The sequence below is a fragment of the Miniopterus schreibersii genome (assembly GCF_964146895.1).
Source record: "Miniopterus schreibersii genome assembly, chromosome: 5".
Classification (NCBI taxonomy): domain Eukaryota; kingdom Metazoa; phylum Chordata; class Mammalia; order Chiroptera; family Miniopteridae; genus Miniopterus; species Miniopterus schreibersii.
The window spans coordinates 31,234,045-31,257,062 of record NC_138106.1 but is presented as its reverse complement, the minus strand read 5'-3'; the positions used below and the strand labels follow the sequence as shown (position 1 = coordinate 31,257,062).

The 23,018-nt window shown below is 36.8% G+C and overlaps 1 protein-coding gene across 7 annotated transcripts in view; it reads left to right on the top strand.

Annotated features, from left to right (window-relative positions):
- Positions 1-23,018, top strand: part of TBL1XR1 (TBL1X/Y related 1) — a 137,945-nt gene that overhangs the window by 97,297 nt on the left and 17,630 nt on the right. For 4 of the 7 annotated variants that reach the window (XM_081137694.1, XM_081137691.1, XM_081137692.1 and 1 more), the window contains 8 exons: positions 2,320-2,422; positions 12,817-12,962; positions 15,561-15,783; positions 16,460-16,592; positions 16,954-17,095; positions 19,940-20,003; positions 20,092-20,189; positions 21,408-21,468. In XM_081137694.1, the coding sequence (XP_080993820.1) occupies positions 2,365-2,422; positions 12,817-12,962; positions 15,561-15,783; positions 16,460-16,592; positions 16,954-17,095; positions 19,940-20,003; positions 20,092-20,189; positions 21,408-21,468 (925 nt within the window). In that variant the 5' untranslated portion in view covers positions 2,320-2,364. The remainder of the gene's footprint in view (positions 1-2,319; positions 2,423-12,816; positions 12,963-15,560; positions 15,784-16,459; positions 16,593-16,953; positions 17,096-19,939; positions 20,004-20,091; positions 20,190-21,407; positions 21,469-23,018) is intronic. The other 3 variants (XM_081137696.1, XM_081137697.1, XM_081137695.1) reach the window with 2 other exon arrangements.

Sequence of the window (23,018 nt, the reverse complement as noted above, 5' to 3'; positions counted from 1 at the left end):
GGGTACTGTATGTTGAACATTCAGGTGATTAATTGTACTCTTTGAGTTAATTTTGGGGGGATGGTGCCTTTTTCTTTATATCAAGATAGTTGTTACTCTTCAACTGTGGTTTCTCATTTCAGGAAGTGGCAGTACGACCCATCTAGATGTCCTAAAAGAAACCTTTGAATCTCCCTTTTCCTTACCCCTGTGTCCAATCAATCACCCTTGAGTCTACTTCTTAAGTGTCTTTGGAATCCCAGTACTCCTCTCCAGCTCCAGTGGCACAGTCCAGGTTTCTTAGTCTTCTGCTACATTTCTGCAGCACCCTCGTAACTCTTTGCTCCCCCTTTCCAGTCCAGTTTCCTTCCAGTCTATTCTTCATATCAGAGTCAGGATAATTTTTAAAATATATATATCTTTATTGATTTCAGAGAGAGAAAAGGAGAGAGAGAGATTGAAACATCAATGATGAGAGCGTCATTGATTCACAGCCTCCTGCATGCCCCCAACTGGGGATCTAGCCCGCAGCCCGGGCATGTGCCCTGCCTGGGAATCGAACCCTGATCCCCTGGATCCTAGGTCATTGCTCAACTGCTGAGCCACGCCCAGCCGGGCAAGGATAATCTTTAAAAAATGCAAATCATCCCTGGCGAGGTTGCTTGGTTGGAGCTTCGTCCCATGCACCAGAAAGGTTGAGCGATCAATTCTCGGTCAGGACACATACACAGGTTGTGAGTTTGAACCTTGGTTGGGGCATGTACAGGAGGCAGTTGATCCATGTTTCTCTCCATTCCTTTCTCTCTAAGAATCAGTGAAAGCATATCCTCAAGTGAGGATTTAAAAAAACAAACAATAAGTCAGGTCATTCACCTACCCTCTTAAAACCTTGTCAGTGCATTAATTTTCTCTAGGTGATGCTTTCAAGGCCCCTCAGAATATGGGCTTTGTCTTTATTTCAAGCCTTACTTCATGTTTTCTTACTCTCTCCTCACCCAGCCCTTTCGTTGATTGTTAGTGCTCACTGGATTGCTGCCATTCCCTGCCTTCCTCCCCCAAACTTTCCTGTCTGTCCTTCAGGTCTAAATCCCAGTGGCACTTTCCCTAGGCTGTATTCCCAGAATACTAAATTTGGTTAGGGTTTCCTCTGTCTATGCCAGTTGGAAAATTGTTACTACCTTCTTGTCTTCCTCCCTTTCTGAGATACAAGCTGGATAGATGAGCTCTTAGTCACCACTCTTTCCACAGTGTAGGGCAGCAGCAGTTCCTGTCGCATGGGAGCTTACTCAGGTGCTTGTTAGCTGTGATTTTAAAGTATACTGTGAACTCTGCATCATAAAGGATCCATAATGTGGCAGAACAGTCAGCATGGGCCCAGAATGCTAGACCCCTTTATACTAGATGTTAGTTTATCCTTTATAAACTAGGGACCAAGAAACTATAGCCTGTGGGCCAGATCAGCCTGTTAGCCTTCTATAAGGACCACATTGAAGAAAGGTGTTTTTTTACTTTTAAATGCTTGGAAAGAAATCAAAAGAAAAATATTTTATTACACAACAGATTATATAACATTCAAATTTTGGTGTCCCTAAATAAAGTTTTATTGGAACATAATCACACTCATTTATTTACATATTGTTTGCTGCTGCTTTTGTGCTACAGCCACAGGGTTGAGTAGCAGTGACGAGACTGTATGGCTGGCAAAGCCTAACATATTCATTGTCTGGCTCTGGAGAGGAAAAGGTGCTAATGACTGCTTTAACTCACTCTGTGACATGAGAATGGATAAGTATAGTTCCCCATATTAAGTTATGTCTCAGTTTCCTTTTTCCCTTCCTCCAAGTTCAAGGTTTGAGGATGTCCATCAAGATAAAAGAGTATTTTTTGAGTTTTCAGAATTGCAGATTAGATGTTGACAAAATAGAGACTTCAACTCCTACGATATTATATAGCCAGTGGTCTAAAGTCAGTCTTTCCTAAATAAATAATATTCTGATTCTTAAAATTTACTATTTTTACAGTTAAGGAGAAACAAAGGAACAACTTTTTATGCTGTTTGCTATAGTCATTAAAGTGTGATGCTAAAGTCCTTTTATAAATTTTGAATTATTTTTGTCAGTATGTTCTATTGCAGAAAAATAGACCCAGCCATGTTTTGGTTGTGTAATCTGTTACTAACTATTGGAAGTAACTTTATTTGTTAGGGTTCATTATTAGGCAATATAGAACCTTCTTTTTTCATCATTTAATAAAATCAAATGGTTTTTACATCATTGTTTACATTTTGTTTAAAAAATATTTTATTGAGAAAATACTTAATTAACTTTGTTTTATTTTTAGGGTTATATCCTGTGTTGTGACCTCATGGTTTAAGTGGGAATAAAGATGAGTATAAGCAGTGATGAGGTCAACTTCTTGGTATATAGATACTTGCAAGAGTCAGGTGAGTACTTTCATAAAATAAATAGGCCTCAAATTATTTTAATATTCTCAAAATATCCTTTTATGCATTTGAAATTTGTATCAGTCCAAACTGTTGAACTTTGTATGTTTCCTTAAATGTCTGGACTGCCATTTTAAAGCTATGTGTTACTGCATGGTTTAACTCTCTGACTCTTTCAAATATGTTGGAATCATCTCAGGCAAATATTTGTAACAAATGGTTTGGCTTTCACTGTTCAAAGACCATTTTTTATAATTTGTTCTGAAATGAGATTATTGTACACAGGAACATATAAACTTGCAGATATCATTAATTTAATAATGTATATTCAGAATCCATAGCTAAATGTTTCTGTTCCTCATTGTAGTTAGCATTTCAAAAGCTAAAGTAGCCATATTTTTTTCAGAATGCTTTCATAAGTATTATCCCAATTGATTAAATGTATTCTTAACCTGAATTCTTACTGAATGTATTTATTGAGGGATAACTGATAAATGAAAATCATCGAAAGTCATTTGTAATAAATATTAAATGAGGGATCATCCAAGTTTTCTAGGCAGATTAAGAGATGTTTTAGATAGAAGGAAAACTAAAAGGGAAAATGTGGGATGGATTAAGCAAAAATGGTAACAGTATAAGAGATTTAGCTTCGGTTGGATGGGTCATAGGATGGTGGAAAAGATTGACTGCAATGGTAAGTGCAGATTGTCAACTTGAGATGGAATTATTCGGGGCATGAAAATGTGCTGGAGTGGTTGAATTTTAGAAATTATAGGTTAAATTTATTGGAATGTTTTAGTAGTAAGATGAAGTATGGTATAAAAAAGATAATTTTGGTAGTTGTGTGTGAGGGAAGAGAGAAGGAATAGAGTAGGGCACTGAACCTGGTTTTGGTTTTGAAACTCCAATTATTCTTAGGGCTCAGGTAGTTGTCCTTCCTTATATAGGAGTACAAACATGGGCTTAGATCTTAGGTCCCACTGCTTGCTAAGATGTTCCCAGCTGCACTCCAGTTCTGAGCTTTCTCTTGGGTGGAGGTTTTCTATTCTCAAGCACCATCACTGCTCCTCTCTGGCCTGGAATAGCTGGGAAAGTGATGCCCACAAGGGCAGAGAAGAAACAAAAATAGCCATCTGATGCAGAATAACTTGCTATGTTGCAGAATAACTGAAATTAATAGATCCTCTTTTGTTTTATTTTACAACTGGTAAATTGGTATTGAAGGCAGATCCAAAGAGGACATCCATACAATATTTTGAATAAGATAAAATGATTAATAAAGTGGAAAAGGTAGAGCCCTAGTGATTGTTACATATATAATATGTATGCACATGTTTGTCATACATGTATGCACAATAGTTATGTAGTACTTTTGAACAAAATGGAAAGAATTTGTTGGGTCAAAACAAACTACTTTTTCTGCCTTTGAATCTGACCACTGTTTAAGTCAGAGTTTTGAGGCCTTGGACACTAACGCAAAATACATTGTGAAGGATCAGTGGATGGGAAATATATTGTAATGGCTTGTAGGTGTGTTGTAAAGGTGGTGATTTAGGTTGCACCATATGAAACTGCTCTTTCAGGAGATCAGAAGCAGTTGAATAGCTCAGCAGCATCCTGTGGTTCAGCCTGTACTGCGGTAAGATAGAGCAAAGACAAGTTAGACATGTTAAGGAACACTCAAACCTTGTTTCCGAACAGAAGTCCACAAATCGATGTTCTATGTTGCTACAAGAAAATACAGCAAGTAAAGGGGGCAGGAAAATAATACTCTGGATTAATTTCTGAACGAGTACCAAGTGATTAAATGTTATCCAGAGCCTCCTTAAAGTTGCTTATGTTCTCAGAGAAAACCCTTCTAAGTTCCACGTCTAAAGGTGTTATATGTTGCAGTAAAAATAAAGCAACAATTATATTTTAAAAAGCTTTATATGGTGGACTGATATTTATCATCTTAAGTCCTTTCTAATTGTTTACTGTAGTCTTAGTCATTCTTTGTGTATTCTTTAGAAACCTTTATACTTCTACAGCAGTGCACTTGTGATGAAGTATGCTGTTAAACCACATCTCTGAAAATGTGAACACCAGTCCCTTCTTAAAATTTGTAACTGTTTAGGGGAAAATGAGGCTCAACTGATGACATTTTATTTTTTTATCCTCACTTGAGGATATGTTTATTGATTGAGAAAGAGACATTGATTGGTTGTCTTCTGTACACACCCCAAACGGGGACTTGAACCTGCAACCTTTTGGTGTTCGGGACCACACTGCAACCATGCTCCATCAACGTCAACTGATGACATTTTGACTTAGGGCAGTTTTTTAAGGAATGCAGCTTGCCATAAATTTAAGACCCACCTATACCAGAATTCTAAAGTTTGATCCTTTGACCACCTGCATCAAAATCACTTAGAGAATGGTGAATGGGGCCCAGGAGTCTGCATTTTACAAATGCCCCAGGTGATTCTTAGGCATAATAAAGTTTGAAAGCCACTGGTCTGTATTAGTTGTAGGACAGTTAGAACTTGACAACAAAGTTGACAACAGGTATGTAGCATGTTCACAATATCTTGAAAGACAAATTATATGTAGTAACTATTTGAGAGAAAATAGAAAACATGAAATGTACATATTGAGATTTGGAACGGGAGACTCTCCTAAAGAGGGAGCTGCCAATAAAAGTGGTGTATTTGTAGGTAAGATTTTGCAGGAATGATGATGCATATTTATATCATAAAGGATGCTATCAGACATTCTTTTGAAATTACTTCTAGAAATAGGAGATGGAAAAGAGTTTAAGAAATGTTTAGCTCTGTCATCTAGGGACAGGTTTCTGACAGAGCTCAGAATCTGACCCGTCAGCACTTTCCACTGTCCAAAGGCTCTTTCTTGGTTCCGATTTCCATTTGTACATAAAAATTGCCATATTTGCAATTGATTCTATCTTGGAATCACATAGTCCAGAAATTCCTTCTCTTGGGATTCAATGTATTTATCACCATAATTTACTGCGAATTAGTCATAAAATATGTAAGAAATATGATGTAAATAACTTTTTAGGCCAGAAATATTTCTCTTAAAAGATTTAAAGCAATATAGAAAAAACTAGAATCTTGCTATTTTAAACCCCATAAGAGAGTGCTGAATTGGAGATAGGAAAAAAACAAAGTATCTGTGCAGAGACATTAAAGGGCTGGTTTGTAAAGACTTACCACAAAGTAAAATACAATTTCCTTCTTGCTTGTCTCATTATCTAAAAGTTTTCAGTCAGAAATTCCAAAAAACGCCACCTTCTGCACGTTTGGTTCTGTTTTGATAAATGTGTGATTTAGAAATAATGTTTTTCAGTAAGAACATCTAATACCTGGTCTCTGCAGGCAGTATTTAATGTGGACTGGACGATGGTGTCCAGCTCCAGAGGGAATAAAATCACTTGAATTGTTTTCATCTTGAATACTCTATGTGGCGATCATTTTATTATGACTGTTATTAGCACTAGAAGATACTTGTTAAAAGTCCCTCTCTTTCCCCCAAAATTACTTAATTTCTCAGAGTTTCAGTTTCCACATCCATAAACTTCGTCACTTGCTAAAAAGGGATTACGTTGCAATATATAATCTCACATGTATTATAGACGTCTGTTTGAAATAAGCCATCTTCCCTTATTCATTAAAACTAATTAAGAGAAAAATATATTTATTGTAGGATGTTTTTACTAAGGGTTGTGGCTTTTTATTTTTCTCAATTTTATCTCTTGAAAGTTCACCCTCAGCAAATTACTTTGCTCATCACCATTTTGTACTTTCGTGAGCAAGAGTTCCATATTCAATAAATAATTCCTAGGGAATCAAATTAGTTTTTTTCTCTTTTGAGATGACTTGGAAATTGAATGTATTTCACATGTAGTACTGTAAGTAATGATTGACTGGATTGAGTATGCTCCCTTTAATTAGTGCTCGCCCATGGGCATTAATAATTGGATTGCCCTAATAACTCATATCTAGCAACCGTGTGCAGAGTAAGTACGGAGTGGCACACACTAAATTGTGCCTATATAACAGAACCTAATACAGTGTTACTTTTTGAAGAGCTAGACTGGTTTGGACCTTCTTAATCCCCCGCCTCATTTGCATTTTCCCATTTTCCTTGATTCTCCTGTAGTTAGTTAGTTGTCCATAGTTTTAGTTTATTTTTTTTCTAGAGAAGTTGTTCTGGCAGTTATTCGTGAACTTCGTGGCACCCATTTTTCTTGTTCCTTTGTGTAATATATAATTTTATTTTGCCTAAACTGTATTTGGTTCGGGGGAGAATTCTTAATTGTAGATTTAACTGTCATCTATTACATTTTTGTTTATGATGCTGGACGTTATGAACAGTTGTATTGTGCATCTTCTGATTGAAGACTAACTGCAAAATGCAGAAACCATATGTCCTTATTACTGAGTTATTCTCTAGATTGTGATTCTGAATACTATTATTATTTTTTTAAATCCTCATGTTTTTAGAACTGAGATTCATCTTGCCGTGCAGTCTCTATGAGAAATTAGCAATACATGTCTTGGATTAAAGGGCTTGGTTCATAAAAAAGCATCTTGTCTCCTGCATCCTACTCTCTCCACTGTTTTCTGACCTTTAAAGAGGAATATTGCATCTCCCTGGGTATAGACCTTGTACCACACCACACCACACCACTTTTTCTGAGATGATGCTTACTTCCCATGTTCTATTTGTTTATAATATGGTCACCATCAAATACAGCTTCCCCACACACACTTAATTTAGAAATATAAGTGTCATCATAATAGGCACAAACTAACCTGAATGTTTATGTTTACCATTAAGGCTCTAACCTATAACACCAAAACCTATCTGTTCATTTTGTGAATGTGTGTGTGTGTTTTAATTAAATTTTTAATTTAATGGTTTTTGTATTAAACCTTCCAATTTAACCCTAGTAAAATGTCAGCGGTCAAATGCCAGTGTAGTTTCTCTTGGCTCAGATAAAGGTAACTGAGCTAGGTAAACATTCCTTTCCCCATATCCTCCTACTGGTGCCATTTATAAACAGACTTTACCAGTGGACAGGATGGAGACAGGTTCAACTGCCTATCAATATGCCTCTAACCATGAAGAAATGGAGTGAGGAGAGCTCTGTATCTGGCAAGTCCACCTTTAGCCTTTTAATTTATAGGAGTAGAATAGTCCACTTTAAAAGTACAAGTAGGTATACAAAGTTTTGCTTTATAATAAAACATGCATTAACGTTGATTTGACATATAGTTGTCGTATACATGACTAATTAACAGTAAACAGCAAGCAGTTATCATAAATGCTGATAATAACTATACTTTCATACTTCTAAATCAATTCTCTCTTTTTTGTCACCTGAATGACTGTTTTTCTGTGATAGAAGGAATTCCAGTTACATATTCCTGCTGACGTGCTTGTTAAAAAGACAACTTTAATTGTCCAGTAGAACTTGTCCAATCTTAATAGGAATCTTTTTGTTTTTAGGAATAGCCAGCATAGTGAGAGTATAAGGAAACATATAAATTGCTGATGGCTTTATAGATTTGCACAATTGGGGGGAAAGCAGTTTAGCAATCATGAAAACTCCCTTTAAAATGCTAATGTCCCCTTCAACTTTTGAGGGAATTCATCCTAAAAAGAAAAAAATATAAACCTGGCAAAAACCTATAGACACAGATACTTGAGGCAAGATTCTTTTAAAGTAGTGAACTTTGGAAGAATCCAATATCCAGCTATGGGATGAATTTACTAGCTGAATGCATTTATTGGTTAAATATTATGATGAAATTATTTCAGAAAATATTTATGTGAAATGTTCATAGTTGTATATATTTTTAAGAGAAAAATTACGGCACGGAATTGTACAGCCAGTGTATTATATTTTTCTGGGAAAAATCCGATATGTAAAGAAAAGAAATACAAACATTAACAGTTGCATTTGGGTTTTGGTATTGTAGTATTTTTTTCACATTTTTCTCAAACTTTTGTAAGTACTGGGTCTAACTCTTTAACATCAAAAATCCCCTATCACATTTTTTTCTCTATTTCTTTTTATCTTTTCTGAAAATTTTCAGGATTTGTTTGTGGAACTTTGTTGTTGTTGTTCAAACATGTTTTTATTTTTCTTGGACAATATACCTGTGAGAGGAATTGATGGATCATATTGTAATTCTAAGTTTAATTTACTTTTTAATTACAGTTGACATGCAATATTATATTAGTTTCTGGTGTACAGCATAGTGATTAGACATTTATATGACTTAAAAAGTGATCCCCTAATAAATCTAGTACCCACCTGGCACCATACATAGTTATTATACTATTATTGACTATATTTCCTGTGCTGTACTTTCCATCCTCTTGACTAATGATTGTGGAACTTTCAGAGTAAACAAAATCTGGGTCTGTAGGACAGAGTTGGCAATGGATTTGGGGCCAAGGATGTGTGTGAGGATGGGAGCAGGGATATAATTTTTTAGGGTTTCCTGACCTGAAGCTTAAATAGGGCCTTGTATAAATCAGATTTTTCTTTCAGACTATGGCACTGTGTTGTATAATAGTTAAGCTTTGCCCTTTTTTTTTTTTCTTGGTTATGGTATAGAGACCCTGTACCTGAACCGTGAGGATCAGGCCCATTTTCTTGTTCCTGTCTTTTGTTTGTAGAGTTGGCTAGCTCGGGAGGACTGACTCTCCTTTGAGAACACAGTCCCTGTCATCCCAAGGGAGAACACTCCCTGAAACAAGCAATATTCAGAAAATGGTGGTTTTGTGATTTCGTTTCTCATATGGGAATAGTGCATGGTCTCATGAGTAACCACACACCTCCTTTCTTCCACTGCTTGTCTTTGTCATCAAATTACTATACCCCAGAAGTTGTGGTTTTCAGCCTCATTCCTCTCTGGAGGAATTTCTACCTCCCAAACCTTAATCACCCTAGTGAATGTATAGAGTACTTGATTGCAGAGGTATTTCACATATTTATTAGGTTGATCTCTTTTGCCTTCTACTTTGTAAGACAAAGCTATCCCTGAAAAAATATTTTCTACATATATATTTACAGATAAATAGAAATATTTTTTATCATAACCCTGGTTCAACTTTTATTTTTGTTTTTCCAGGAAGATTTAAGTCATATGCTTTTTCTGGATTCATAGTAATGTGCCAAGATACATTATAATAGAATTGCATTCTGAGTTAACATTTATTGAGCATTGGATAAATTAGGTAACGCTGTCTTCTTCCAGAAGTGAAAGATGACTATACATAAATCCTCTCAGGCAGCCCAGCACACACATACACAAAACCATAGACACACACGGTGTGGTGAGTTGCCATAAAGATGAAAGAACTAGCATAGACGAAGGATCAACCCAGGGGCAGTGAAAGGAAGGACGTCATCTCCATTTAGTTAGGAGAAAAGATCATAGGAACATGTAAGGCCCAAAGGCATGAGAAACACAGCAAGGTGTTACAAGAAATGTTAATCACTTGATTAAATGTGCAGTGGGAAGAAGTGTGGGGGTGTGGAACTGGGTAGATGAACCTGGGCAGATAAGTAGGGTCAGATTACAAAAATAACAGTGTGGCATACTTAGGAGTTTGGCCTTTGTTATGAAGGCCAATGGATGAAAGTGCCCAAGTAAGGAGTGTTAGGATCAGTTTTTGTTTTACAAGCAGTATTTTGTCTGTGATGTGGCAGATGTATGAATTGGGGAAGAGAGGAAAGGAATTTATGGCAGTAAATAGTCCAGGCAAAGGATCACGGAGACTAAACTACAGGTTTTGGCAGAGAAGGAAAGGTGATGACAGAGACCAGAGAGGTAGGATTGACATGATTTGGTAAGTGGTGAAACGCCAGCAGCAGGGGTGGGAGTGAGGGTGACTTTCAGGTGTAAGGAAGTAAGGTCAGAAATTTCTAAGGAGAAAGTTTTAAGAAGGGGAAGAAGGAAAGTAATTTTGAACATAATGATTTTTAGCTGCCATGTAATGCTATGACTAGAAATAAAGAAAAAATGATAGTTGAACCCAGCATTTATTTACTCAGTGTTTATGTGTAAACCTTCTTTAGAGTAAACATTAATGAGAAGTGCCAAAACAATGCTAATGACCATTTCAGCGTTGTTTTCTTGCAAATTATTTGAGAACATTCTAAGCGTGTGTGTGATAACTTGAGATAGATGTAAGTACTGGTGATAGCTTCTCTCCTTGTCTGATAGAACAAATTGAGGATATATGCAACATGCCAGCCAAAAATTGACATCTCTTGAATATCCACCTGCAACTCTTAGGATATTCTTGGACATAAGCTTGGACTGTGTAATCTAATATAAACAGGGTTTAAATACAATGATTTAGATTTTTTAAATTTGTATTCATGAATTAGAGTGTGCAGAAATCATGGGTTTTGCTACAATTTGTAAGACTTATGAAATCAAAACACTTTTAAAACCTTGCTAATACGTGCCTTAATATTTCATGCACTACTGACACCACTTTGTAACATTTTAAGCAGAAACAAGAATAATGATGGAATTTTTGTGTACTGTTACTGAACAGGAGCTGCTTTGCCTTAGCTTTATTTTTGACCATAGTCTAACTGTTCAGTAGGAACAATAGAGTGTAGCAGTTACGGCTACGGTCTCTGAATGAATCCTTATTCTCTTAACGGCTGTTTTCCCTTTTGCTAATTTAGATGATAAAATAATAAAGTTATATATGCATGGTGAAGGCCCTTTATAATTACCATTTATCTTGAAATCTTACTTAAATCTTAGTATCTTAAATCTCTAAGCCACTTGGCTGTTTAGCTTTTTTCCTATTCATGATACACTCCATATTTATTTAGGGAGGGGTATGTAATTGAAAACACAATCTCCTACCTTACTGCCTGTTGATTTCACAGCCATATCTCTCCCCCCTCTCTCCCCATCCTTCCTAGTCTTCATTCTCAGCTTTCTACCCTGGTGATCTGGAATCTGCTCATTCAGTAGTTGTGGGTTTCCTGATAAGGGACAGTGTGCAAAATGCTGGGTTTTCCCCATTGGTATGTTTCTAGCATCTCTGTGAGCTTAGATTAAGCTGGAAACTATAAATGTGTTTAATAATGGTCTCGCCTGTTGGCAAAGTCATGAGGTGAAAATGAAAGTCTTAAAGGTAACATCTTTTCACTTCTTACTATGGGTAGTTACAGGAAGGAACGGTTCGGTGTTCCAAGGAGGGGACGGAGTGAGCCATGAGGAAAATCAGCTTAGGTGTATCTTGCCTATTAAACAGTTGAATTATTTCCTGGCCACATGCTGTTTGTGAGCTCACAGTACTTGACTATAGACTGTTCATAAGTGCCACATGGAGCCTAAGAGTGGAAGCAGAAATGAAAAGAAAAAAAAAAGACATGCACTGGGCTGGACACGAGTTACATAGATGAAATCAGTTTAACCAAGACCCAGATAAGCCCATATTCATTTATTTTACTTGGTGTGAAGGGTTCTTAACATTTTGTATTACATGTATAATTTAATTGTTTAAAATACATTAGTGACAGTTACTACTTAATGATAAGCTATGATGGGTATTATTTTAGTCGCCATTGGGTCTGTCAGTTTACTAGAATTTTACTTTTCACTTTGAACTTGGCTTGCATAAAAAGCAAGGCCAACATAAGGGATTTTTGTTATGTGTTTTGGGTTTTAAGTATTTCAAATAAAAATGAATTGCTAATGGAGACAGACTCGATTTTCACTTGCTAACTCATTTTTCTAAAGGTTTCATTTAGGTGGGTTATTACTAAGTGGCAAAGAATTAGTAATTTTTTTTAGCACTTAATTCATACACTGGCTTTCAAGCATAGTTATTTTTCATTATTAAATTTCAATTTTCATTTCTTGTATAGTTTTAGTTTGCCTATTTTCTAAGTAGTTTTTAAAAACCTGCAAAAGATTAAATTTATAAGGTGTTTGACAGTTTGTATGTAGAGATTTAAATACACTACCAAAATACTAAATGTCACTTAATTTATCTTGCTCTAAATTATCTTGAGTGAAGCAGTTGAGTCACTTGGTTTCCAAATGCTTTTTTCCAACTTTAAAGTTTGACACTATTTGTTGAAGGAAGTTATGTGCCACTGCTAAATTTTGTATGTACTGGAAATTTTAAATAGTACATTACACAAAGTGAAAAGGAAAATATATAAAGATTAACATGTTTGGATTTTGATAATATTTTTTGTTTAAAAACATATATTTGACCTTAGCTAGCAGTCTGGGATTTCAAGTGGGTGGATTGTGATTTTGAAGATTATAGAGGTTTGTCTTACAGCATGTTGCCTCTAGGAGAATAACTTCTTATACCTTTTCTTTTGCTTTTAGGATTTTCTCATTCAGCGTTTACCTTTGGTATAGAAAGCCATATCAGTCAGTCAAACATAAATGGTGCCCTTGTCCCACCTGCTGCATTGATTTCTATCATCCAGAAAGGTCTACAGTATGTAGAGGCAGAAGTTAGTATTAATGAGGTAAGGAAGACTTATTTCAAATATTTTTACTCTTCAATATGTTTTTAAATCTGATACCTTTTTTGCTCATTCATCATCTGATTTCTGGGCTAACAAATTTGAAGGGCTTTGTTCCTACTGTAGTGGTCAGGCCGCATAGGCAAGGCGTGTTGGCTCCCTACGGGAGATGGTTTTATTTTTATTTATTTAATTTTAATCCTCACCCGAGGATGTTTTCCCCTTGCTTTTCAGAGAGAGTGGAATGGATAGGGAAAGACAGAGACATTGATTGGTTGCCTCCTGCATGCACCCTGACCTGGGCTGGGATCAAGCCTGCAGCCAAGGTACGTGCCCTTGGTTGGAATGAACCCAGGACCCTTCGGTCCACGGGCCGACGCTCTAACCACTGAGCCAGACCGGCTAGGGATACAGTAAATGGTTTAGAAGTAAACAGCAAGAAATAATTTTATTTAAAATGACAGCATTGTACTGTGGAATGCTAAGACCATAATTGATGGTCTGAAAAATCAGAAAATGTCATATTATTTGTTTATAACTGATTTTGGAAGACACTTCATAATTAAAGCTAATTCTTGATACTCTTGCCTACTTAAGGTCCATGTATCGGTAGTTTAACCCACGTGTCAGCCAACTTTGTCCCATGAACCAAATCCTGCCTTCTGCTTGTTTTTGTAAAGTTTGATTAGAACACATTCATGTTCACTCATTGACATATTGTCTGACTAATTTTGTGCTACTATGGCATAATTGAGTAGTTGTGACAGAACTTATGCTGCAAAGCCTAAAATATTTACTGTCTGGTCTTTTACAGAAAAGGTTCACAAACCCTTGTCTACCTGAAAATTTTCATATATGGTCAGGATTTATGATATGTGGAGCTTTTACCTTATTTTTATTTCAGAGATTAATATCTTCCCCTTTCCTTTCACAAAAATATAATGTGAACAAATATTTTCACATATATTTTTAAAACTGAAGCATGGCCCTAGCCAGTTTTGTTCAGTGGTTAGAGTGTCAGCCCACAGATGGAAGGGTCCCGGTTCAGTTCTAGCCAAGGGCACATTTATCAGTTGCAGGCTCATTCCCTGTCCCCAGTCAGGGTGCATGTGGGATGCAGCCAATTGATGTGTTTCTTTCACATAGCTCTCCCTCCTTGCCTCCCTCTTCTCTCTCTAAAAAAGTAATGGAAAAAATACCCCCAGATAAAGATTAAAAAACCCCCAAACTGAAGCATTCATGGTTTCTATATTAGTATTTATTACTATAATTAATAGTATACCAATATTGATTTTATTGTCTTTGTTTTCTCATCCCTGTAACTGAGAAATTTGCTAATAAAAAATTAAATGTGTCCTCACTCTCTTTGAGCACTTCCCCTCCAAAAGGATCCTTTACAGAGGGTGATAAACAATTTCCAGTGGTAGCCAGAGATGAAGTCTCATTTTATCTGAAAAACTTTGTGTAGATTTAATGTAGTACTTCACAATGAGTCTGTGTTGGTTTTGATATTTTTAAGTTACTTATAAATTAAAATACTTTCACCTACTCCTCAAATACTGCATTACACTCAACAGCTTAGAAAGATGTGCTGTGTTTGCAGCTCAGAGCCCCCTCACACCCTGCAGATTATCAGGAGAGTGTGGTCATTGGCTTCAGTGAGCCAGGCTCAATAGTGTTAGCTAATAGTGTTAGCTAATAGTGTTAGCTAATTTCTGACTTGCTCAGTGTTTGTGTCTCTTGTGCTCACTGGAGAACTTTTTATTAATTGTGAACTTCCTAATATCTATGAGAGGAGCTTTGGAAAATTATAGCAAGTCCGTAAAATTAAAGAGCAGCAGCCTGTGAGTTAAGATGGTGCTTCTCAACTCTTGGTGTGGCACATTAGACTCCCCCAGAGAGCTTGTTAAAACAGTTCCTAAGCCCTTCAGAGATTTAGATTCCATAGGTTTGAATCTGCATTTCTAACAGTTACCAGGTGATGGTGGTCCTTGGAGCACACTTTGAGTAGTTCTGGCTAAGAGATGCCGGCTGCCTTTGACTAGGTGTAACTTCACCAAGTCTTTTAAGCCTTATTGGGCTTGCACTCCAACATTAGTAAAATGAAATGTTATATGGGATAATATCTGAGGCCTTTCTGTTTTAATATTTTATCAAATCACAAGAAACTTTTAAGTCCAAAAAAGCTATTTAATAAGAGTTTTTGGTTTTAAAGAAGTGTTTACTATCATGTGGTACCGAATCTTATTGTGTGAATGATTTCATATTGGTCATTGCTTTTGACTAACAGAATTTTGGAATATAATTAATAAACCTTTCTATTATCTGGGCCTACTTTTTATTATTCCTTTCAGTATTTCAGCTTTATCTGTGCAACTTACAACAGTAAGAACCAGGTGAGAAGGAAAAATTAAACAGCTATTTCCAATTGCTTCTTGAAGTTTCTTCTGACTTCTTTCCTTCTTACACGCATCCAGAAAGTTATCTATAAGTGTTCTGTCTCAGAATGGAGGTTTTTATTTCTGCTGTGGACTTGTGTGAATACAAATTAGCCTTAATGTGGTACCTTTGATTTTTCTTCTCACAATTTTCCAAATCCAGGATGGTACCTTGTTCGATGGTCGACCAATAGAGTCTCTGTCGCTGATAGATGCCGTAATGCCTGATGTAGTACAAACAAGACAACAAGCTTACAGAGACAAGCTTGCACAGCAACAAGCAGCAGCTGCTGCAGCTGCTGCAGCTGCCACAAACCAACAAGGATCTGCAAAAAATGGAGAAAACACAGCAAATGGGGAAGAGAATGGAGCACATACAATAGCAAGTGAGCTGAGACAGAATTTTTAAAAATTCCTTTTCATAAGAAATGTTTTGCTTCATAGGAATTTTGCCTCTTCTAAGCTGAAAAAACATCATCTCTATCATTTAGGCCAACTTGTTCCCCTAACTCGTCTCACGTAGTTCAAATTTTCATCCCTAAAGCTCCAGAAGCTAGGTTTACACTCGTGGATTTTATTTTGTTCTAGAAAATATTTAGAAACCATTTTTCTATGGTTAAGTGAATTTTGTGTCTGCATTTGATTCCTAAATAAAATTTGTAATACTAGTCATTAACAAATACAGTGAAGCTCTGACATGGAGATATAAAGGCAACTCTCATGTTATAGGAATGATATCAGCAACCCCTACTGGCGGGAACTCAGAATAGTATTGGCATGGATTATATTGAGTTCAAACCGTTTTATCATTTCAGTCATGCTTGTGGGTCTAACCTTTTGCAGTCCCTCTCTACCCTCATCCTCCAGCCCCCGCCTCTAAACACACTCTCAGATACATGTAGCTTTTTAAAATAGCATGGTCATACTTAACTAAAGATAAGAATTCATTTTCCATGTGCTCAGTACTGTGTAGTCAAATGAACCTGTATGTTACACGGGAGGTGTTTCCCCCGCGTGTTGCCGCTCTACCTGACTGGACTCTTCCCCGTTCCGTTGCTGCAGACAATCATACTGATATGATGGAGGTGGATGGGGACGTTGAGATCCCCCCGAACAAGGCCGTTGTGTTGCGGGGCCATGAGTCTGAAGTCTTCATCTGTGCCTGGAACCCCGTCAGTGATCTCCTGGCATCGGGGTATGTTTCTCAAAGTGAAACCAAACGGGTTTTTAAAAATATCTTACTGAACCTGTTACATTTTAAAAATACATTTCTTACCTTTTCAGGTTTCTGTTGTTGCTTGTTAGTGTCATTTTGCCTCTATAAATCTTCATTCCTTCATAAACTGATCTTAGAAGTTTTCATTAAACTCACTACTTCAGGAGTGCTTGGGGCCCTCAGAATGGAGGCAGAGAAAAAATACTGGCAATGGAAATTCCTGATAACTCTGGTTTTATTTGCCTTATTAATTTAGGACATAAATATGCTTTGTTTTGTTTTTAAATCTGGGATACTAGAGAACATTATGGGGATTTAAAATATATTACATACTTTATAGGTCTGGAGACTCCACAGCAAGAATATGGAATCTTAGTGAAAATAGCACCAGTGGCTCAACACAATTAGTACTTAGACATTGTATACGGGAAGGAGGGCAAGATGTCCCAAGCAACAAGGACGTGACCTCTCTAGATTGGAATGTGAGTATCCCTGTGTTGTCCGTAGTGGATGTAACTGCTAATACACTTCTTTGAGCCTTTGACTGAGGGCAGGGTTTGTCCCTTTGTTCAGATATTTTTGAATTTCACTAACTAATGAGAATAACAAACTAGGAGTCCTCATTCCCAAATGTGTTAAAAACAAAGGCTGGCCCTTGAGCAGTCAGACCAAGGTTCAACTTGCAGCTCTTCAGTTTATCTAACAGCAGAACCTTCATAAAGTTGGTGGTTGACCATGCCATGCTTCCTTTTCCTCACATGTATAGTAAACGTGTAATGATGGTACCTACATAAATGGGGAAGTAGATGAAAATCAATAGCAGACAAAACTGTGTCCTTAACTAGTAAGTCCTGTGCTGGGGATAAGAGAAATCTATATAATAAAAACATGTTCTTGTTTTTCTCATTTTGCTGTGATCTCACAAAAACTTCATAGCCAACTAACTACCTTTTAGTGACGATTAGTCTAGATTACTTCCAAACTATTCTAGCTGTAGTAATCTTACAATTCTCTGATTCAGTATATGATTTAACATCTTTCAGAGATAACTGGACTATTCTGACCAGAAAGTTTGATTTTACTGTTAATAAAGCTTCACCCTTGCAGTTTTAAGTACACGATTAACATCTTTGTTTCTTTCCATTCCCATGATTAATATGTGCAAAATTCACACTTGTGTGGCTCCTTGTGTGTATTTTCCTTTGTTCCATTTTTTACGTTTCTTTCCCTCTCTCCCCCCACCCAAGAAGCCTTTTAGACTGTCACTGTTTCCAAGAGTTTTAGGGGTTGGCTATTCTTCCCTCAGCAAGTGGGCACCCTTCCTCCTCTGGCTTCCGCTTAACAGCTTGGTGTGGGACTTTCCCAAGAATCTTCCAAATGTCATCCCAAGGAATGAAGTCTATCCTTAAAAACAGTTATTCCAGCTAAAGTTCTGTTTCCATGAAGTTCTTCCAGAACTCCTAGCTAGGGCTTTTTGTTCTGTTCTGTTGTGTTTTAACACACTCTCCTAAAATTCCTAGTAATGTATTTACCTTTCCCTTATAAAGTTGACAGTTGTAAAAATGAAAAGAGGTTTATCACATTGCAGTATTATTTGGTTGTAGGGTCAGGACTAATAAACCGTCTTAATATGGGACCTTATTATATCTCAGGTCAGAAACCTTATAGCATTCTTAAGCTATTTGGCTCAGAGACCATTTTAATTTAATGAAATTTACACTGAAAAGAATGGTGAACTTTGATTTGTTGAGCTTGGCGATTCTAAACTGCAAGTTACAGTTTTAAAACGTGGACTTTTCAAAAATGTATTCACTATGTACTTGAGTCTTCCACTAAAAGGCAAAAATAGCTCTGACTGGTGTGTTTCACTAGTTAGAGTGTCAGCCTATGCACCATAGGGTCTCTGGTTCAATTCCTGGTCAAGGGCACATACTTGGGTTGCTGTTTGTTCCCTGCCTCTGGTGTGTGGGAGGAACCAGTCCATGTGTCTGTCTCACATCAATGTCGTGTCCGTCCATTGTCGTGTGTCCCCGTCCGGCCCGCCCCCCCTCCCCTTTCTTTCCACTTTCTGAAAAGCAATGGAAAAAATATCCTCAGGTGAGGATTAACCACCCCCCCCCCCCCAAAAAAAAAGAGGTATTCTTGATTAATGGATTTTTTTTTTATAACTAAAGAGCTTGACATATTTAATGTTTCAAGTTTTGTTTTGTTTTGTTTTTCAACTTTAGTGGTCCATGAACTAAAACATTTGGGGACCATTAGTTTAAAAGAAACTTCCCATTGTGCAGAGTCTGGAAGTAAGCCTTTTCTATTGGCTTTAGGATGGCTACCTCATCCTCAGTTAGAACCATTGTGGATTTCTAAGTCCTGGCAGGACTTACTCTACAACCTCCAGAACTAGCATTTGTTTGTCACTTACCTGCACAGCTAGTGGCTTGAGAGGTCAGAAAGATGACATTGTTTTCAGTTCCCTTACCAAAAAGCATCAAGAAAGTACTGGATAAGTCAGGATTTCATTCCCTGTCTCCAGCAAGGCTGACTCATCCCCGCAGCTGTCTGTTCAGTGTACTCTGTAACTTCCGTTTCCATAGAATGTCAGACCTGCCCTTCGTTGTGCTATTTGTCAGCGCAGGGCCCAGCAAAGGAATATGAGGTTAGAGGGACTGGAATGTGCTCCTAGTAAAGTGGTTCCACGAAACTACTCAACTTCCTTTACTGTCAAGTCACCTGTGCTCTTCTCTGGTTCTCTTGTGCTGCATTTTTTATTGGTAAGGATTTTATATTGGGAAAGAATTAACAGAGGAAAGGAACATTCAGTGATATTTAAGAATCTGATCATCTGAAACAGTAGTATTGTTTGTATCATACAACATTTTATTTAGACAATAAAAGACTTAAAGAGGGCCATATGAAACCTTTAAATCATAATGAAATATTTTGGAAGATTTTGCTTTTTACTTCTATTGAATCATTAAAAGATTATGATTTTGGTGTCCTTCCCAGTCTGCCAGCCTCCCCATCTTTAGTCATATGCATCTATAAGGATACAGTAGACCTCAGCATGCAGGGGTCCTGCTCCAGAGCACTTCTGCTGTTTCTGAGATTTGGACAGAGGCTCCCACACTCGCTGGTTGAGTGCTGCAAAGTTCCAGCTTCCCAGCAGTGAAGGGTGTTTGATGGCCCGTGTGGCACTCCCAAGTAGGTAACACTGAAACAGTTTTGAAGCAGAGAATGTCAGGGGAGGCTGTACCTAGGATTTAAACATTCTAATAAGTGACATGCCCTTTCTGGATTACATAACTGAAAGAAATGTGTTTCTCTGACAGAGTGAAGGTACACTTCTAGCAACTGGTTCATACGATGGGTTTGCCAGAATATGGACTAAAGATGGTAAGTGAAGCATTTTTCTTTTCCTTTGTTGTTGGTCTGAGTTATAAAGCTCGAAGTAATGTTTTTTTGTTTGTCTTTTTAATACTAGGTAACCTTGCTAGCACCTTAGGGCAGCATAAAGGCCCTATATTTGCATTAAAATGGAATAAGAAAGGAAATTTCATCCTAAGTGCTGGAGTTGACAAGGTAAAAGAACATTAAACTAAATTCTATAAAGGCTAATGTGTTACAAAGTAGAATTGAAAGTAATATTTTCTCTGCTAATTACATAAAACATTCATTTGGGAAATTCAGGTATGAGTTAATGATAGTTATAGAATACTTTCTTAGATTTTCTGTCAGCTCATTTCTAAACCTACTCATTTCTAAAGCCTTTATGCTTTATTTATGTGACTGCACTCCTTGCTTCTGCTGGAATTTGAGCTGTAATGAGTGTCACACTTCCCATACTCTTTGCTTCCCTTCTAAAGTTTCCAGTTTATCTCATCAGTGAGTATGGCTCTGGAGTGATTCTATGGGAAATCTTAGCGCCAGTCTATTAGCTGAACCTCCTGGTGCTTAATTGAAAATATAAGAAGTACAGGATCCTTCCAGCTTTTGCACCTGATTAGTTTGGTAAATATGCATGGGTTAAAAATATTGCCACCTTTTTCCTTTATTTTCTTAGGTCACCCCCTTTTTACCATGAATCTAGGAAAGTACATGCTTATAGATAGCTGGGTGTGTTGTCAAAGGGAAGTAGAGAGAAAAGGGGAAGAAACGTGAAGGAGGCCAGGATCGGGAGGGGATAGCCTGTGAATAGTCACTGCGTTGTGCAATACTTAACACCCCCAAAGGTATAAAACTAGTGATGGGAGAGTATGAAAAGGAATGGTGAATATATCCACTCAGATCTATGTGTCATACTTTGATGTAATTAATATAAAAGACATTGTTCTAGGTAATTGTCAAAACTCAAGCTGCCTTTATATGTAAATGTGAGCTTTAAAATTCTTAATACTGAGAATTAACTGATTACTTTGTTAACTAAGAATTTTTCTCTTTGTAGCTTAATAGCTATAAAAATCTTACATTAAATAATACACTATTGCAGTGAAATTTTTTTTAAGCACTCTAATACAATGTCTGGTACTTTGTAGACAAACCAATAACTGTTATTTCAAGTAAAGTGACTCATAAAAAACCATCAGGGGAAAATTAAACTACTTAATAGTCATATCCTCCTTCCCAAACCCTAAAAGTAGAGTCTAGCTCATTGTCCTAGTTGGGAAGAGTAAATGTTAATAATTCATCCACCCTGACATTTCGTATTGCTTCAGTACAGTTAGGAATCTGTCTTACGCATCTATAATAAATTCACTTTAACTTTTTAGCAATATATTTTTCTTTTCTATTTAATCTTAGACAACAATTATTTGGGATGCACATACTGGTGAAGCCAAGCAACAGTTTCCTTTTCATTCAGGTAAATCTTTACAATTTGCATGAGAAACTAGAGTTTTGTAGGTTTTTTTCTGTTTTTCTAAGTGAACTTTTAACAGCATTAAATTTATTTAAAATCTTGAACCATCATTCTTGTTACTAGTTCTTTGAGGGGTTGGTGTTCAATGACTTTCAGATGTTAATTGTCAGGATCATCAAAAGTTTTCTGTGAAATGTACCATAACAAAGCATTTGAGGCCTGGTTGGTATTATTTAATGGTAAGGACATAGGTTTTTGAATCAGGAGGTCTAGATTTGAATGACAGTTTCACTCCACTTAACAAGCTTTAAGACTAAGCAATTCACTTAACCTTTCTGAGCCTCATTTTCTCTACCTGTAAATGAAGGATAATAATACCTATCTGTTATGAGGATAAAACTAAGTAGCGTATATGAAAATACCGTATAAACTCCTACAGATTTAGGTATTATCATTTCTCATTTTGGATTGATATATCTAAATCAGTCCACCTGTGTACATAAAATAAAAATTAGGCTTTTCCAATGTTTGAATTTTGGTGCTGTAGGTGGATTTTTTTCTTTTGGGGAATAATTTGATGCTTAATTCTTACCCCCAAAATAGTGTGCTCCATACCCCATGATGTACAGCCATGCAGCAGGGCATACAACCAGATGAGTAGGGACACAGGATTTAAGTTCCTGTGCTCATTTGCAGCCTGGAACCTTTGTACCTGCGTTCAGGGGGTTTCCTGATGACAGTAGCTGATACTAAACTGGAACAAGATGCCTAGTAACTGTTACAGCAGTAGTTTTAATAATACCCGATTTGACTGCTTCTTTCAGGGCTTTGGTCTAGTTTGGAAGAGCTTTCATTTGGAGGCTGACTAAAATAACTGGTTATTTTCAAATCTCTATAACATCTTTTTCACTGGGAGGGCACAGCATCAGTTTTAAAACAAACTTACAGCTTCTGGCAGTTTGCTCTTTTGTCTTTCTCTATTTAGTGTAACTAAACAATCAAATAAGGTACAGAATTATTTTTCTGTAGTATGTGAGTAATGTAATTTTGCAGGCATAGTGTTACCAGTTCAGTTTGATTACAGCTTACCACATGATAGGCATTTACACACCAGGTTTTGTTGACCTTTGCTTCTAGCCTTCACTCAAATAGAACTGTTAGGCCTCTGGCTCTTTGTCTAAATGTTTCTCCTACCTCCTAGAAGTGATGGAGTTTTGAAATAAGTAAGTGTATTGTACTATATGATGTGTACCATCTTTGATGCTGCTCTTTGTATACATGATCCCATTTAGTCCTGGCGACAAGATGAGAGGTAGATGGTATTAAAGTCATTTCACAACTAAATAAGCTTTTTACCCACGGTATTCTTTCTTGCCGTGCCTTTTCCTTTTTTAAACAGCTTTATTGGGGTGAATTGACAAAAAAACAAAAAACAAAAAAAACAGTCTGGGGCAAAAGTAGGCTGGGTTTACAGTGTGAGTATGCAAAACACAGTTTATTTTGTATTATTACTCATTAACTGTTATGTTATTTTCCATACGAGCAATTGTAAA